The 17,930-nt window shown below is 35.3% G+C and overlaps 1 protein-coding gene across 4 annotated transcripts; it reads left to right on the top strand.

Annotated features, from left to right (window-relative positions):
• The first annotated feature begins 1,773 nt into the window (after positions 1-1,773).
• Positions 1,774-17,491, top strand: LOC145465495 (adenosine receptor A3-like). 4 transcript variants are annotated; one of them, XM_081449277.1, is made up of 4 exons: positions 1,774-1,842; positions 4,879-4,983; positions 10,281-10,365; positions 15,097-17,491. In XM_081449277.1, exon 4 carries the CDS (start codon positions 15,113-15,115, stop codon positions 16,262-16,264), a length of 1,152 nt encoding a protein of 383 aa, XP_081305403.1. In that variant the 5' UTR covers positions 1,774-1,842; positions 4,879-4,983; positions 10,281-10,365; positions 15,097-15,112; the 3' UTR covers positions 16,265-17,491. The 4 variants fall into 4 exon arrangements, 3 of the variants coding, with proteins under 3 accessions (XP_081305403.1, XP_081305402.1, XP_081305404.1); XM_081449276.1 differs by lacking the exon at positions 1,774-1,842 and having other exon boundaries at positions 4,712-4,983; XR_014041619.1 differs by lacking the exons at positions 1,774-1,842; positions 4,879-4,983; positions 15,097-17,491 and adding an exon at positions 12,383-12,466 and having other exon boundaries at positions 10,310-10,365.
• The last annotated feature ends 439 nt before the right edge of the window (positions 17,492-17,930 follow it).

The following is a 17,930-nucleotide window of genomic DNA, read 5'->3' as shown; positions in this document are numbered from 1 at the left end:
TGAACTTGTCGAATGCTGATGTTTTGAGTTAAAAAGCTTTTCCATGTAGCTAGTTGACAGCTATCTCCGGCATCGGGTGCGTTATTTCGGCTTAAAAGAACACTAATCAGGGGAAGCATATCAGCGAATGACGTTTGAAGAAAAAGGAAAAGAAAATTATTTCCCTTTAGGTCAATATCGCGGTGGGATATGCACAATATCTGTCCTATATGGATATTTTCCCATTGACACGTTTAACGGAACCGATGTTGTCTCTGTTATTATCATGTTCCCAGTTGTGTGTGGTTGTATACGCTGGTAAAATAAACCTATACAAAAATTGCACTATAATTTGTATTTTCTCAGGCTTAAAAATCAAGTCTCATTTAAACGCTATATTAATTTTGTAACACCGCTTTTACATCTTTTAGGGACTAGTGTCGATTGAAATGTAGAACAACTGAAGTCATTATGTAAGGTAAGGGAAAACGAGCTAAAATGATAACATTGTGTTTTTAAATATTTTGTATTCAAATCTTCGGATCGATAACTGTATTCCATTCAGATACCATCTTTACCGGCCTTTCCTTTTCCCCAACAGTTTTATTTGACTGGTAAAAAACTTACCTTGCAGTGCTAAACCCACTATCTTATTTTTCTTGCAAGCTTTATTTCAGCCTTTAAATGGACATTTTACCATTTTAATTCTTTTGTCATGCAGAATGACTATCTTTAAATAATTAAAAACCATATTCAACCAATAGAAAGAGACTATAAGAAAAGTCATGCCAAAAGCTATATAAAGACCTGTGATCTTTATTAGGCATTTTCAAAACATAATTTTCATAGCTACCGAGATATTTCCGTGTTGATGTTTCCGTGTTCAAACATTTCTGATATTTTTATTTTTGTTGTCAGCATCAGGGCTCTTAAGGTGTAAGGTAAGGGCAACAGCGTACGTTTTTACCATGGTCCCTCACGCTTTTGTCGCGCGATGTCCTTAGAACTTATTCCATTTCATATAATGTGGCCCTTTAAGAAAGTCGGATGAACAGTGAAGAAATTGGCATCGTGTAGTTACTCCCCAAATCAATTTCTAGATGAAAGCTATAACTGCGAAAATAGTTTTGTTGTGTGAGTTAACTAAATTAGTCATATTGCACGGAAACATGTACAATTAAGCTAGATCTATGGCTTTAAAAAGCATGCTTACATTAAAACGAACAAAAGGCCGTCTTTTTACAAGGCTAGTCAAAATTGAAAGTTAGTTATTAGGCCAGGCGGGTTATGCATTCTCACGCCTACTCCATATCTACGGTTAAATATTTCATCTCACTAGAGCTAGACACAATTAAGTTGCAATGAAGGTTAGTTTTCCATGCAATTCCGCGCGTTTATTTGTCCGCTTATATTTGACCCTTAAGTCTGGACTCGTGCAAATTTAAAAATTGATTAATCCTTTTCCCATGGAATGAATTACAATTTGGATCCTTAGAGTAAGGTTTTTCAGGGTGACAAAATTTCGCAACATTTGTTTCCTGAGAGGTCTGTTTAGATGGAAAACGCAACCTTTGCCTGAGCAGTTCGTGTTTTTAAATTGACAGGTGCTGCACTAGTGGCGACATTATCGCTACTATTAAAGCGTTTTCAAGGCTGCATGGCTGCCATATGTCACTGACATTTTCTGCTGGACAAAAATAAATCTAATTTTAATTTTCTTGTTAAAATCCAGGTCGCACTTAATTGGTTTGATGGGCCATTAATTGTTTCAAAACATAGCTTTTTACACCTTGTAGGAGCCAGCGATCGATGGAAGCACCAAACTGAAGAAAATCGGCCAGCGACTATTTACAATTCGCGAATGTATATGAAAGCTAGATAGGATTTGTTCGTTATCATTATTTCTTGTAAAAACATAACAATTTAAAGGTCTTAGAACGAGCCACATTTCTTTCACGTGTCATTTTTCCAACGCTTGTAAATTGCTAACTTATCAGGACTGAATTTGCAGTACCAAACCCACTCTTCTATTGTGGAACTTTAAACTCTTAGTTTCAGCAATACTTTTATCCAGTTCTAATTTTTGAAAAAAAGGGTCACATTACCTCTCGATGCGCAATTTTGTTCCATTTTCTTTGGCCATGCTGAATGGATAACATTTTAAATTACTTAAAATTATATCAAACCAGTCCTCAGAATTTCATGTCAAAATCTTTTATTATTTAATCGTTTTTGAGCAGAACAGGGGCTTTTGATGCTAATTTTTGTATTTTTCCAGTGAGAGCAATCGCGGAATTGAAAACGATTTTGTTGAATCTACCGAACGTGCCAGCGTTGTTTCATCATCTCTCAGTCTTCCTGTTTGGAAAATGTTTCCATTCTAAAATTGTCATGCAAAATCAAGTCTTATTTCTTCATAATAGTTTTCTCTCAGACTGTCTGTGGTTGTTTTGTCTTTGATGTTCCCACGCATACGCCTGTCTTTTTCCACATTTAATGTGATCATTCACTGACGAAATATTTGCATAACTTGCTGATCTAGATGAAATGTCAGTCGAAAGCTATACCCTGCATTTTTCTTATAAATATAGGCTTTATATCAAGATGATCGCAGCTGCCTAAGTTGCCTCGTCTACACGAGCAATATAGGCTTTATATTCAAACGATGGTAGCTGCCTAAGTTGCTTACATAGCTACAGTGTCTACACGAATAATTTTTACATGACAATTTTTATGTGACAAATATATTTGATCGAGTAGATGAAACAGCAAATATTTGTCAACAGTTCAGAGTTTAGTGCGCCAGTAATGACTTTGGACAGCAGAGGTACGCAGAAACAAGGCGAGGCTGCTTAGTCGCCTTCGAAAATCTTGGTGCTTACGAGCATATTTGCCACATTTTATGTGACGAGTCGTCCACACGAGCAATTTTTTGTATGTGAAAACTTTTAGTTATCCAATAAAAGCTTGTCACATTAGCTTTTCACCAAATATTTTAGCCACATAACAATTGGCCAATTTTCCTCGTCTACACGAGCAAATAAGAATTGTCTCAAAAAAGTGTCACCTAAAAGTTGCTCGTGTAGACGAGGCTTTATCTGCTGGACATTATTTGTTCTTCAAAGCTCACAGTTTTCCTCGTGCTTTGCTCTCGGAAAACCGTGCGCTTCTCGGAGCAGGTAATGTCCGCAGACAAATACCCGAGCATAATTTAGCGCCAAATCGAGGCTTCAAATATTAGCAGCGCGCGGGCTCTTTTTAAAATTAGAGAATGTGACTCTGATATTCCCCAGTTTTAGCTGGGGCATGTTAAGTCACTTGAAGCGTTTAGACCAATCGCGTGTGAGCGGAAATATTTGGTGGATTATGAAATGTTTTATTCATCGACTTGAATAAAAAGTCAAATTAAACAGGAAGAAAAAAAAAAATGCAACTACGCTACACGTAAAGGTTGAAAGCATACTTGTATCAGGCATAGGAAACACAGCCTTTCATAAAAGCTATTCACAAAATTAGGCAGAATAGTAGTTTTCAGACTTCGGGGCGATATTTTTCGCAAACTAGAGATACTAACACAATAAAAAAGCTATATTTCCATGTAATTCCACGTTTTCTCTTGTCAGCCTTTTTAAACCCCATTCCTTTAACAAAAAAATAATACACTTCAGCTAAACTCGTGTAAATTGCACATATCAATTGAGCACAACTTTTTTCCTCTTCATAAAATAAACGTTATTTTAGCTCCTTAAGGTGATTTTTAAGGCTATAACAAAATTTCTTAAAGAACGGAACAGGACAAATTAAATATCAAGGAGTTCTGTTCAGACTTTTCATCATTCGCGTTTCTCTCTAATTCGAATAGCTAGGCCATAATATACAAAGGTGAAGCGTGAGCGTAAAATACATATGAATTTTATGTTTGAGTCATAACAACACTATTACTATAAATATAACACTACTGCTATAAATATTTCCGGAGTCTTTATTCGTCCTTATGTTTTTGCTTAACATTTAAAAACTGGAACGAAATCATTTTAAATGTTTGAGAGAAATGTGCAAATTTCTCTAGTTTCTTGTTGTCTCGATTCCTCTTATGAAGGGAACCTCTGTTGATATTTTTAATGTATAAAGTAATTTTAAGAGCTTTTATTGAATCAAAACTGTGGATGTCAACAGCTGTTGGCAATCCTATCTACTGAAATAAACATTTTGAGAGATAGGCACTATCAGCTCAGTCAGCTGTATTTAACGACTTTACGGAATCAGTTTTACAATAATATTCGGTACAAATACAAAGCAAATGCAATTATGCTAGATTCGGGGTTGACAGCATGCTTACATTAAAACTAACAAACGTCGCCTTGTATGAAGTTGTTTGCAATGTTATTGACAATTGAAGCCAGGCGGGTAATACATTTTTAGTTCCACTCTTTCTATATGTACTTTCATTTCAACATGCAATAAAGCCGCAGTGAGTGAAAATTAAGTGAACATTAACAGTGCAGTGAAAATTAACGGAAGAAAGTAAATTCTGTTCTTGAATGAGTGAATTTACTGCGCCCTCAATAAAAAGCAAACAGAAGTTCAAAATTAAACCTAGCAAACGATTACGTTTTTCGCTGCCGTTATTTAATATTTGCGACGAAATTTGACGAACACCTTAGAAATATGAAAAAAAAGGATCGAAAATGTCACCTTGTAACCTATTGAAGTTGTTGTTTCCTGAGAGGTCTGTTATTAAAAATGAAAAACACAGCCGTTGTCTTTGCAGGCGTTGTAACAGTGGCGTCATTACCGCTAATATTACGACATCCGCAAGATTGCATGGATGCCATATGCCACTGACATTATCTTCTAGACAAAAATAGCACTAATTTTAATTTTCATTTTAAAATTTAGGTCTCACTTGATGGGACATTACTTCAACTTTCACACCTTGCAGGATCAATCGAGCGATCGATTGTAGCACCAAAAGCAAATCAGCGACCATTTACTTTCATGAAGGTAAGTGAAAGCTAGATCAGAAAAGTATATATATATTATATATACCAAACCCATTCTCGTATTTCTCTTTTAATTACCTTCAGCACTACTTTTTTTCAGGATTAATTTTTGAAAGAAAGGGGCGCACTGTCTTTTGATGTCGATTATTTCCATTTTCTTTGGCCATAACATTTTGAAACACTTTATTCTACATTAAACCAATCCTCTGAATTTCATAGGAAAACATCGTTTATGGACAGATGTTCAGAACAGGGGTTATTGATCGCGCTCTTTGTAATTTTATGGTGAAATTAATCGGGGTATTGAAAATGATTTTGTTAAATCCACCGAACGGACCAGCGCTCTCTTATCATCCGGCAATCTTCCCTCGTGCAAATATTTCTGTACTAAAAGTTTTCTGGCATTTCAAAAGTAATTTTTGCATCAGAACATCGTTATTGAATTGTAGACTGCTGATTTTGTTTAATGATAGTCTTATATCAGACTGGCAGTTGTTGTTTTGCGATTACTTTTTGCCAGGCGGCCGCCCTTTCATCAGCTTTACATTTAATATAACCATTGACAGCGAAATGTTTGTATAAATATCTGATTAGAACGACATCTCAATCGAAAGATAAAACTATGAATGAGGAGAAAATACTTTATATTCGGGCTTCTACAAATGCTTTACTTGCTTACATAACGGCGATGATCTCTGATGCTTTATAATCTTTCTGGCGCAATTCAAATACATGTACATGGTATTTCATATGCATATTAATTTGCATAAAAAGTACTAAAAAGTCAAATAGGAAGGCAAAAAAAAAAAAAAAACTATTAAGCCACATTCACAGGTTAGTTGAACGCATGCTAACAAACACCAAAAATAAAAACTAGGCAGAATATATATTGGTTATTGACCAAGTGTGAGGTCAAGATGGCTGGATATTGGCCAAGTTCTTTTTTTGCGAGTTTATGGACCGAGACGGAGTCGAGGTCCATAAACTTGCAAAAAAAGAACGAGGCCAATATCCGGCCATCTTGACCAAACAAGCTTGGTCAATAAAGGATTTATTATATGGCTTTCGGGGAAATTTTTCTTGCGGGACACGGCGGGTAGTCCCGAGCGGGCAAGATAGCTCCATCTTGCCCGCTCGGGTAGCCAATCACAGCGCAGGATTTGATTCATCTTGCCTGCTCGCGGAGCTAGCCATATAATGAATTGAATCTTAACTCTCAAGCCACGCGTTTTGAAATTTTTTAATCCGAGTTCTATGCTTCGGTTAAATATTTTTATTTAACTATAGGAACAAATAAATTTAACAAGCTATAAAGATGAGTTTTGCCACGTTATTCCACGTTGTGACTCACCAGCTTTCTTTAATTTGAGTCTTGAAGAAATGAACTTTCACTAATGCAAATTCATCTGCCAATGAAGCAATAGGGTATAGCATTAGCAAAAACAAAAAACAAAAAACATACGAAGGGTTTTGAACCATAACCACAATATCTCGATATCGATATGATAAATATCACAGAAGTTTTTATCCGCCGTCATGTTTTTGCATAATATTTAAAAGCTGAAACAAAATCATTTTGAATGTTTGAGAGAAAGGTGCAAATTTCGCGTTGGCATTTCTTATTGTATCGATTCTTGTTTTGAAGGAATACCTATATTTACACTCTTAATGTATAAAGTAATTTCAAAAGCTTTCATTGAAACCAAACTGTGGATGTCAACGGCTATTGGTGGTCCTGTATATCGACTGCAAGGCGTTCGGGTGTTAGGCAATATCGGTTTGGGCAGCTGTATTTAATGACCGCTAAGGAATCAATGTTTTAGTTATATTCGGTACATGACGTTACGAAGGACTCACTAAGTTTCATGGCTCATTCTCGGTTGTTTATTAGCTCGCATTAAGGAAAAGTGTTGGATATTATCATCACAACGTCACCGTAAGTACGATTATCTTTCTCTCCTGTCTCGCATATTTAGACACTTCTTGAAGCCATAATTAACTTTGAGTTGTGTTCCATGTAGATATAGGAAAGGTTCTAAGGTAACAGTTCCGAAAGTCCCTTCCTGGCACGTTATGTCTACGTGCAGGTTATTTGGCCTTAGCCCATCAAAGTTTCAATCATTTTAAGAACAATTTTCAGCTTCAATATTGGGTGACAGCTCTCCTTGATTTACCGTGATGTTAAGGAGAAGGGTTTTGTAGTATCTCCGATTAATTACTTACATTTAGATGTCGTTGCTCATAAAAACGAAAAAGAAACGTCATAGTATAAGCTGTAAAGGTTCACAATACTACAGTTCTGTAAGCTGTAAAGTGAGTATTTTAAATATTAGCATCCATAGGAGATTCTTTGCATTTAAATTTACCCCAAAGTAATGAATTTAATTTAATGTTTGCTACCTTTTGCAAAATCATATGATAATGCCAACTTCTGTTATTGCTGTACCTTGTTTGACGGAGATGTTAAAGTATTCAACAATTGCGTATACGTTGCTTAGATTAAGAGGAAAACTTCTCAAGACGTAAGACCTCATGTTGTTTTGAGACTACGAAAACGTAAACAAAAAAGTAAAATAAAACATTTAAAATTACCTATAAAATTTTAAATAGGAAAAAGGGATTTTTGACTTCATTAAGTTATCATATATTATCGGTATCGTTAAGAGCAAATTGAAGACAGTGAACAATATTTTGCCCCAAGACATTACTTCTTCGTGTAAGTGAATAATATTGTAAAGGGCAGTTTCATTTCCATGTTTCTAATATTGGTAGCTATTTTTTTGTACTTGCTTAGGCGATTCATCTCTCCAGGGTTACGATAGTGTGCGCTGAGGGCTCAGTAGAAGATCACAAAACAACAAATGTTGTGAAATTCATGGTCAACATTTGCAATATATTTTACACGTTAATGAAACATATTAAAATCAAAATTTCCATCGGCTGCAATCTAATTTATGAATTTTATTTACGTATTTATGTATGCATGTATGTGTGTATGAATGTTTGCTTGATAGTACTATTAAGCTTGTTAACTTCGTATGCCACACGATTTTGTGCCAGTAATTCGATGTTCAAGGTTTCAAATCGGTAGCTCTTTTTTTTTACAAGCTATTCATTTCTCAAGGTTCACAGCTCAGCTTAGGTTTACGGAGACAGATAATAAGGTGTGATGTTTGATGATATTTGCACTAAATTTTACACGTTGACGGAATATTTTAAATTAGGTCCTCTTGAAATCAGCTTTATAAATTTTACAAAGACACGAACTTATATTTGAGATTTTAAACGCATTAGCTTTTTCATCAAAAGTTCAGAAATCAAATTTCCAAGATTGGTAGCAAAAGATGCTGTTTCTTTAAACGAGTCCTCTCTACAGGGTTACGTGAATGCATTTTTGAAATGAGCGTATTTTTAAGATCCACTGGAAGGCGCGGTCTTGCTCTAGTATTCGTCATTAAATGTGTTCGTCGGGCATGTACAAAACTTCATGAATAATTACAATCGAAAGTGCAAAATACATCACTTGGGCACAGCTGCGATAATATGAAATGGAAATTTATCTGTTCTTTTAAACAATTTAGATCAAAAGTACACTAATCTCTAGGTTATCAATATATTCCTGAAGCTGATCAAGGACCAAAATAAGTTGTTCTTAACAGGCAATAATTGCTTAACCTGAAATATCGACATAATTATGAATTACATCAGACAGTGATGCTTTTCTTAATGTTATTGTAAAATGAAGCAATTTTATATAACGTCACTGTAGTCATGTTGGCGTACTAAACCATGTAGTTTCTCTATTTCGTGAAATACGTTCTTTTCTATTCAATTTTTATTGTCTGGGAACACCAATATATGAAAAAGCTCAAAAGTACCCTTATAAAAAGAATCCTTTTACAAGTACATATAGATGAATGTTAAAGTAAAACTATTAAAATATAAATTTCGCCATCTTTTGTGTTCAATGAATGTTTTCATTGATCAATTGTTTTCCAAGTAGGCTGGTTTAAGCACTCGTGTTTTAATTTGATATGACTTTCTCAAACTCATTAATTATTCACGAAGTTTAAACAAAGGAAATCATGACCGAGAAGGTGTTTGGATTTCTGATCTAATTAGCATAGATTCTTAAGAATTTAAGCCTCCGTTTTCTCCTCAGTTTAAGTTTCGATTGAGAAGATATATCAAAAACTCAAATTGAGAAGATATATGAAAAACTCAAAAACTCTCGTGTTTGACCACATTTCCAAACAGAACTCCACCACGCGTCGTATTTTCTCCGTGTTTGGAAAGGTGGTCAAACACGGTCTTTCGAGTTTGATATGTTACTTTCAACACTGCGCTAACCTAGATTGACAGTGATTAATAGTGACACGTACCTCGCCTTTCATCAATGGAAATAATGAATTATTATTACTTACTTTAAATTTAATACAGGTGGTTTAGCTACACTGCTTTGGTAAAAACATGAAAGGAAGACCAGGGGGACACTTTTTCCTTTAACTTGAATTATTCGACCAAAAATAAATAAATAACAAATGATCAAAGGATAAAACAAAAACCCAGTAAGGATGAATTCAGTTCGTCTTCATCATTTCCAAGTCAACCGATGTCTCGCACGACACGTTTATCTGATGCTAAGACGAAAGCTGCTGCTTTTAAGATTTTTAGTAGTTATGCAAATTACAGACACTCAATTCAATAGCGTTTATAATACCGAAGAGAGTTAGTCTTGAACACTATGCGTTTCTTCTTTTAAAGGTTACTAAAGTAGGCAAATAGTTTATCAAATTTTGGAACCTTTCAATTTTTTGTAGGAGTGTAATTTGTGACTGCTTTTTCAATTTGGTTGTTTTGGTCGATTGAAAAACAGATCATTTTAATTTGTCTAGTGCTGGTGTTTGAGTTAGGAAGCTTTCAGCTGACAGCTATTTGACACGGGCCTCCGGCATCGGATGTGTTATTTGGTAAAAAAAAAATCCTAATAGGAACATCGGGATGCGGTTTGAAGCAATAAAATGAAATTTCATTTATTTTTTGAGCCAAAAGCAAAAAACAAAACAAAACAAAACTAAACAAAAGAAAAAAAAACACGCCCAAAGAACCAAAAAGAGTCAGAAATGTTCAAGATTGGCTTATATAGATGATGTATCTTTTTGTGCCTTTAATAGCAGCGTTGTCATCTTTCGCTTTGCTACAAAACGTTCGTCAGGGCGCATGATTGGCATTTATTAACGTTAATGACATTATCTGCAAACGAAGAGCACCAATTTGTATTTTCATTTTAATATTCAGATCACATTTGATGAACTGTTGGTTGTTTCAAAACAGAGATTGAGCGAAGCACCAAAAGAAACTCAAATTCTTTAAATTCTGTGAGGTAAGTGAAAGCTAGATCAGGATATTTTAGCATTCTTTTAATATGATCCTTTTAAAATCCTGCAACGAGTAACTGCATTTCCCTCAGATATCATTTTTTTCGCAACCCTTGCAAATGACTGATGAGAAACGAAATTAGAAGTACAAAGCTCACCCTCCTTTTTCTCGGACGTTGTAAGCCACCTCTAGCATTACTTTGACTTTTTTTTTTGTCAATTTTACGTCTTGAAATAATTGGTCCTTTGCCCGTTGATATACATTTTTTAGCCATTTTTTTCTCATGTTGAGTGAATAATATTTAACTGATTCAAAACAATAACTTATCTTCAGAAAGAGACCATAAGAAAACCACGTTTGAAAGCCATCTTTCTATTTAACGTTTCTTGACAACTTTTCAGAATAAACATTTTGATAACTATGGTTTAGTCCGGTGAGAAAAGTCGGCGAAAAAGATTCTGTTCAATATGGCAAATGCGTCAGCGACCAAGAAACCATCTGTTCATATTCTTTGGTGCAAATCGCTTTGAGAATTAAAAGCTCTCTGACATTATGATAGCAATTGTTAACATCAGAACATCATCAAAATCAAACTTAAGAATACTAACTTTGGTTAATGATAGTGTCGACTGTTATTATATGTTTTAATTTTGCCAAGTGGACGCTTTTCTGTCTTTCCATTTAATGTGAACACTTTAAAAGTCTTAGCGTTGTGCGTAACATTTGCATAATTTTCTGATCCATATACTTACATGTATTGAAAAAACTTCTCAATCTAAAGTTTCAACGCTGAATTACTGATGGTGGGAGTTAGCTACTTGTCACACAACACGAAAACTACGATAAAAAATACAGCATATCCTCATTTAAGAGTGAAAACGTGCTTGTGTTGTGATCAATTTTTTATTTCTACTATATATGCATCTCGTTGTTTTCTTAGTTTGGCAATGCTTTTTAAAAACATTTCTTAGACAGTATGAGTTATTGACTAGGGGTAAATTGAATAAAAAAAAGCATAACCTAGCTGGAGGAAAACGAACTAAACTGATAGTCTTGATCAAAATTTAACTTCAACAATAGCAAATTAAACCTATGGAACGCCGACCTGTTTAAGGTTGTTTACAAAATTAGGCAGAATCGAAACTTACTTATTGTGGCACACAGGTAGCAATTTTTACTTAAACTTCCTTTTTTTGGTTAAATATTTTTATTCAACTAGAGACAAAAATAACATAAAGGTGAAAGTGGTTTGTCAGCGATCTTTGAGGCTTGAAAATTCAGCTTAACTATAATAATGACGTCAGATTAATAATAACGACATGGTGTCTTGCTGGCCATCGTCGTTTCATATTCAACGAATGAAAAATACAATTCTTGAGAGCATGCTGTTGTTTCCATGATCGTAAACCAATAAAACGTACACGGTTAATTGTTTCCTTTCTGTTAAATTCAAAATAACAAGGTAATTGTTCTCAAGCATTATTTTTAAAACCGCAGTTGGGTAGACAGATCCAAGGATATATTTCATATTTCGTTCGCTTAATATGACTTCACTGGGAGAGTCTTAACTTCTTAAGCAAAACAAATTAAAACAGAGTATTTGATGATAATATCCCATCATCTTTTCATTTTTATTATGCGCTCCGTGATTGGCCCATATTGAAACGTACGACGTAGTCTTATCTGTTTATCTTCAAACAGATTCAAAGTTTTCGGTATTTACAGAAAAAGAAAAATTCCAAGGTTAGTTGGCTTAGCGCTCAAGGCCGGCCCAAAAGTACTCTTATTGCAAAAAGAGGTGTTCAAATTCTATAGAGGTGGTGTTGGGTCGACTTTAAATTGGAAGAGAAAACTCTGGGAACAATCTTCATTATCGTGAAGTTGTTTCAACAGCTGTTGGCAATCCCACTTGATGAACAAATAGCTTTGGGCAGTAGGCAATATCGGCATGGGCATCTATATTCTAATAACTTGAGGTCTTTGTATTCGGTTCCCAATATTTATTCCTTTCTACTGTGCAGAAGATGCTCGACGGGACCTTGAAGTTTCCAGTCAAATTTACGGCAGACGCGAAGAGTGTTGCAATTTTTTTAATCAAACCTCAGACACTGAAAGTGGACAGCAATAGTAAGTTTTGAATCGTTTTTTTGCCTTCCCTGCCTTGCATATTTACGCACAATATCACATTGAGTCCTCAGAGCTTTCCATTAAGAAAGAGGCACATTCGTCGAGGATGTTTTAAAACGATTTCACTGAAGCGTTTTTAATAGTAATATAGTAGGAAAAAAACATTAACACTAAGGAATCATTTAGGAAATTACTCTTTGAGAAATTCAAAACATGAGAAGGACAGAAATACATTAAGACCACAGACGTATTTTCATTGTTATAAAACTCGCTTTATTATTTTGCTTTTCGCCTGTTTACAAATGTAGTTTGGGCCGAGGAATTTTTCCACACACAGTAAATTTTGAAAGTGACAGACACACTCCCTATATCAATAAAAAAAAATTGAACAAGATGTCCGATGACAACTTGAATTACTGCCAATTCTCTAAAGCGTTTCGAGGTAATTCTGATTATCACTTAAACTTTATTGTGGTTATGTGAAAAAAAGTAAGAGGAAAGTCACAATAAAGGAACAAAATTCTAAACCATGTAAACTATAAAATTGTTATTATTAATTTCAGCGTCGAAAGGAAATTTGTGGATATAAATACAAGTCAAAGCTAATGGATACGATTTCATTTTGGCTACCTTTGTTTGCAAATTGTGCCATACTCCCCATCTCAAAACTCTACATGTAAATGAATTATGTTAACTTCAGTTATATTGTTCTACCATGGGGTTTTTTAAAGTAATCGGGGATTAAATTAACTGGATTAAAAGGAAAACTTCTCAAGACGGAAAAAGTCGTGTCGACTGTTTTCATACTACTACAAAGTAAACAAAAATGTGAAGTGGAAATAATAAAATATTTACTTCGACGTAATTATCTTTTTATTTGCCTATTGCCTGCAACGACGGAGGAGTATGAAATACTGTAATTTAGTGTGAACATTAAAAAGTCCAATTTTAAACCTTTAACTCGCCGAAAATTTACAATGAAACATGCTCTATCAAAAACTAAAATTGCGACCAGGATTCATAATTAAAAGATATGAGTTTGACAATGGCTTTAAAAATACGTTGAAGCAAAAAGTTCCACCGAAGAACTTCAATCTTTATTGGCTATGTAACAATGATATATAAAATTCTAAAATTATACAAATATGACAGGTGTGTGATAATGAGTGGATGGAAAATTAGCGAAGCGAAGCGTAAATGCCAGGATTGTCTACCACTGAGCTACAGAGAGAATCATACGAGATAGACAAATTAACTAGGTGCCTTTGTGACACCTTCGCTCATGCATGAACTACTAGGATCAGTTGTTATTGGCTAATGTTTTCGATGTTCAGGTTTTTCATCTAAGTAACTATTTATTTTTAAGTTTCATCAGGCTTCGTATCTCAAGGGTTTCAACTTGCCTGAAGAGGGTTCAATACAAAATACCAGGAGAGTAAAATTCATTATCAACTTCGAATATTCTTTACACAGCAACGGAATATAAAACAAATAGCATTAACACGCTCTGAAATCCACTTTGTTAGTTTTTATATATACGATTACATAATTTAAGTCACTGGTGCTTGTGAATATTGTGGTACAATTTAATGAGGTTGTAGTGCATATTAACAGCAATTCCAAGTCCATAAGTGTGTGAAATGCATGTTCTGAAAGTGAAGGTAATTAAATATATGTTTTATTTGAAATCGTATTCCGATGATTACTCTGTTATCTCCCCAAATAGTCTAACAGGAAGCGAAGGAGCGAAGGAAAGATCGATTAAATGTCCCATCCATACCTTCAACTTGGAAAATACTATTTTCCAAGTTAAAAATTAAAAAGTTTCTAAAGCAGGTTCTCGCCATTGCTTAGTTGCGTAGATGCTAAATGCTATTGGTACCATTTGGGAAAGAAGCCGTCACCCCTTAAAATAACTTATTTGGTTTGTAGCCAGACATGGTAAAAATTTGATAAAAAATACGTTGTCACTGACTTAAAATTATTTGAGGACATTTTGGTTGCTGCTGCAACCTTCGGCTACGAAGTTTCACATTTCACATTTCATTCTCAAACATATATAATGTACGTAATAATTTCGCTATTGCTTTACTCTCGTTTTAAATTGAAAACCTCTTTCCATAGAACCTTCATTAACACATTTATTGTACATTTTTGCCTTTCTTTTTTTATTCATATCAGGCTGTTTACATTTTTTTGGCCGAAGAACGCCGAAACATCCTCAATTTATTTTAAGCCACTGACAACATATTATTAATTTTTTTCGTCATCCATTTTACGGAAAAGGTCGTCACCCTTTGTTTTCATGGAACGTTTTCATTGGTCAATATCTTCTAAGTGGCCCAGTATAAGTAGAAATTTCTGTCTTCCAACCCTGAGACGGCTTAAATGTTCCACTCAAGATATGTTAAGTGTTTGTATTGTAAGTATATTTATTCAGCTTCAAGAGGCTTTGTTTAGGAGGTTTCCAAGATCAACAGGACATGACTTTCTGCTCAATATTTGAGGCAATTCTGAGTTTAAATTATGCTGCTTGGTTTTTTGTTGAATTAGCTGTTGCTGATACGAAATACAACATTTAACGCAACGATATCTGTCTTTCCAACAGGAAACATAAAATCAAGATGAACAACAGCACCGATCCTACTGTGGTTTATTTCGAGGAAGAAAGTGACTCTAAACTACCCATAACCGCTGTGGTAACAATTCTGTCGTTTCTGTCATTCGGCACTGTAATTGGCAACAGTCTCGTGTTCACGGCTATTCTCATTAACCCTGCACTTCACAGCGTCACCTATTTGTCGGTGTTTAGTTTGGCGATTGCAGACTTTTTGGCTGGAATAATCGCCATGCCAAGCTACATACTGAAAAAGTTCTCCTTGGGAGAATCCGCCGATGTCATCATCTGCAACGTCTTCCGTTTCTCCTACTTTCTCACCGGTTACGCCTCCATTCTGAGCTTGTCTGTCATTAGTGTCGAGCGCCTAGTCGCAGTGAAAACTCCACTAAGATATACAACTGTAGTTACACATAAGCGAGTGATTATGGGTTTAACATTGGCGTGGCTTGACGCGATGATTATATCTTCACTTCCTTTCGTCCCATGGGATCCAAACTCTCCTTATAAGGAATGTAATTACGAGCCAACGCGATGGTGGAGTATCATGGTCATTATATCGAACGTTATTTTACCATTTCTACTCATCGCAACGTGCTATACCTACATGTATCTAACCGCCAGGTCACATGTTAAGAAAATATTGAGTAACAGAAACAGCGTAGAAAATGATAAAGCTCGAAAACCGCGGAGACAAAGTAACGAACGTCGAGCCAGCACCACAATACTGATTGTTATCGGGGTGTTCGTAGCTTCTTGGTTTCCATCTTGTTTCTATTACTTCTTACAGAAAACGTCTCCGCAATGTTTTTCTGATTCATTCCGATCAAAGCAAAGCATCTTCAATGCCTTGGTCAAAATTCTGACTTTCACGTCGTCCTTTGCCAATCCTATAATATACTGCTGGAGAAGTCGACATTTCAAAAACGCATTTTACAGCATTTTGACAAGAATTTCTGGGCGAGTCTCTAAAGGGCAAAGAACTGACTCCATAACTGACATTTTTCGCCCCAGAGGCAGTACAATAGGTAGCGTTTGTACTAAAGAAGCGTGCAATATTTTTTCATCAAAAATGGACGTGGGAACATATGTCGTTACATTAGATACACAAAGACACTACTTGGCGAGAGGCAATAGCTTGAAGGATGAACAGATTTGACCTAGCATACGGAATTCGAAGGGAAATGACTGTGCTGTAATGTACAAACATAAACAACGACAAGCAACTTAGATTCTCTTAAAAGCTTAATGTTTATTTGCATGAGAACATCATCAGAACGACAAATATGTCAGAACTCAAGCTATTGACCAAAGATAATTGTTTTTAGTTGGGTGTATATAAAGCAGTTCTCTTTTATTGGTTAAGCGTTTTCGTGAACCGTAGTCAAAGCAATCAAACCGAACAACCGCCCGATTGCCTTGCTTAGTATACCAAGCAAGCTACTGGAAGGTCTCACCTGTTTTCAACTTGATTCCTTCTCAGACTACCATAAACTACTTAGCGACTCCCAGTGGGGTTTCAGGAAAAGAAAATCAACCGAGCTCTTGTTACTTAGCATGACCGAGAAATGGAGATTTGCTCTTGACCAGAAGAAGGCCATTGGAATAATCTTTCTAGACTTTAGTAAGGCATTTGAATGCGTTTCTCATCAGATTTTACCTCTGAAACTCCAGGCCTCCGGCCTTTGTAATGATGTTTTCAACTAGATCATGGATTACCTCTCCAAACAACAACAACAATCTACTTCTGATAAAGTGAAGATTACCTCTGGGCCAATCATGCCCATATTTCTGTGATCCGTACCAGTTGCATGCAGTTTTCATGGAGTGTCACACTTTTTTGCATTTGCAGTGTAATCCCTGTGATTTTTCACTGGTTCGGTTTCGGGTGAATACATTCATATTCTATAACCTGCTAATTGGCGTCTGAAAAGCTGTGTAATTGTAATAAAGAAGACTGAAAAGACTTACTTACAGAGAGCCTATGCATGTCGATAACCTATGGCTTTAATAGTTTATACTTTTAAATGAGCGATATAGGCTTAAAGGCCGCGATCATTACTATATTCTATCTAGGGTTTTCTGAAGATTCTTCGGTCCAATTAAAAGTATGGCGACAGGTCTTTTTCTGTTTGTGCACCGACACTCTGGAATGAGCTTTCCAGATCATTTGAGACTTACAATGGAACTGCCCTCTTTTAAGTGTGATATTTTAAGACTTATTCTTAGTTTATTTTTATTAGCTTTCATCTCGCAATATAAACTTATTATTTCCGCTTGTCTTTGTTGGCATTTTGACTTGTTAGGGGCAAAATTAGTGTACGGCGTTTTAGAACTGTCGGATCTTTTGCGCTATATTAGGTCTATATTTATTGTTATAATCTGCTTTTATCAAGTACACTAGCTCATATATGTGTTTATATGTGTTTACAATGACAATTTCTTAAGGTCACCAGAGATCCGTGTAGTAAGAATTTGGTAAAGGCATGTCACTGTAGCAATATTCACGTCATTTAAGTAATATATCAAACACTAAAGACCGTGTTTGATCACATTTTCAAACACCCAGAAGAGAGTTGAAAATAGGACGCGCGGTGGAGTATTTTGACGAACTTCAAGGTGTTTGGAAATAAAAATAATGGCCATATCATGACTTCCTTTGTTTAAACTTGGTGAATTGTTCGTGAGTTTGAGAAGCTAAATTAAAATTACGATAATAAGCCTTGAGCTAGTTTATGTTTGGAAGTATTTTTTGCAATGGGCCTGCATTGTCGCAGGGACTTATTTTTGGAAAGAATTTTGCGTTTCGAAAGAGGTCGGGCTTA

The sequence above is a fragment of the Orbicella franksi genome, chromosome 13, assembly GCF_964199315.1.
Source record: "Orbicella franksi chromosome 13, jaOrbFran1.1, whole genome shotgun sequence".
Lineage (NCBI taxonomy): Eukaryota > Metazoa > Cnidaria > Anthozoa > Scleractinia > Merulinidae > Orbicella > Orbicella franksi.
This window is presented reverse-complemented; position numbering and strand designations above follow the sequence as displayed.

Excerpts from the sequence above, each read along its gene's own strand:
- LOC145465495 (XM_081449277.1), top strand. The coding sequence starts at position 15,113 with ATGAACAACAGCACCGATCCTACTGTGGTTTATTTCGAGGAAGAAAGT.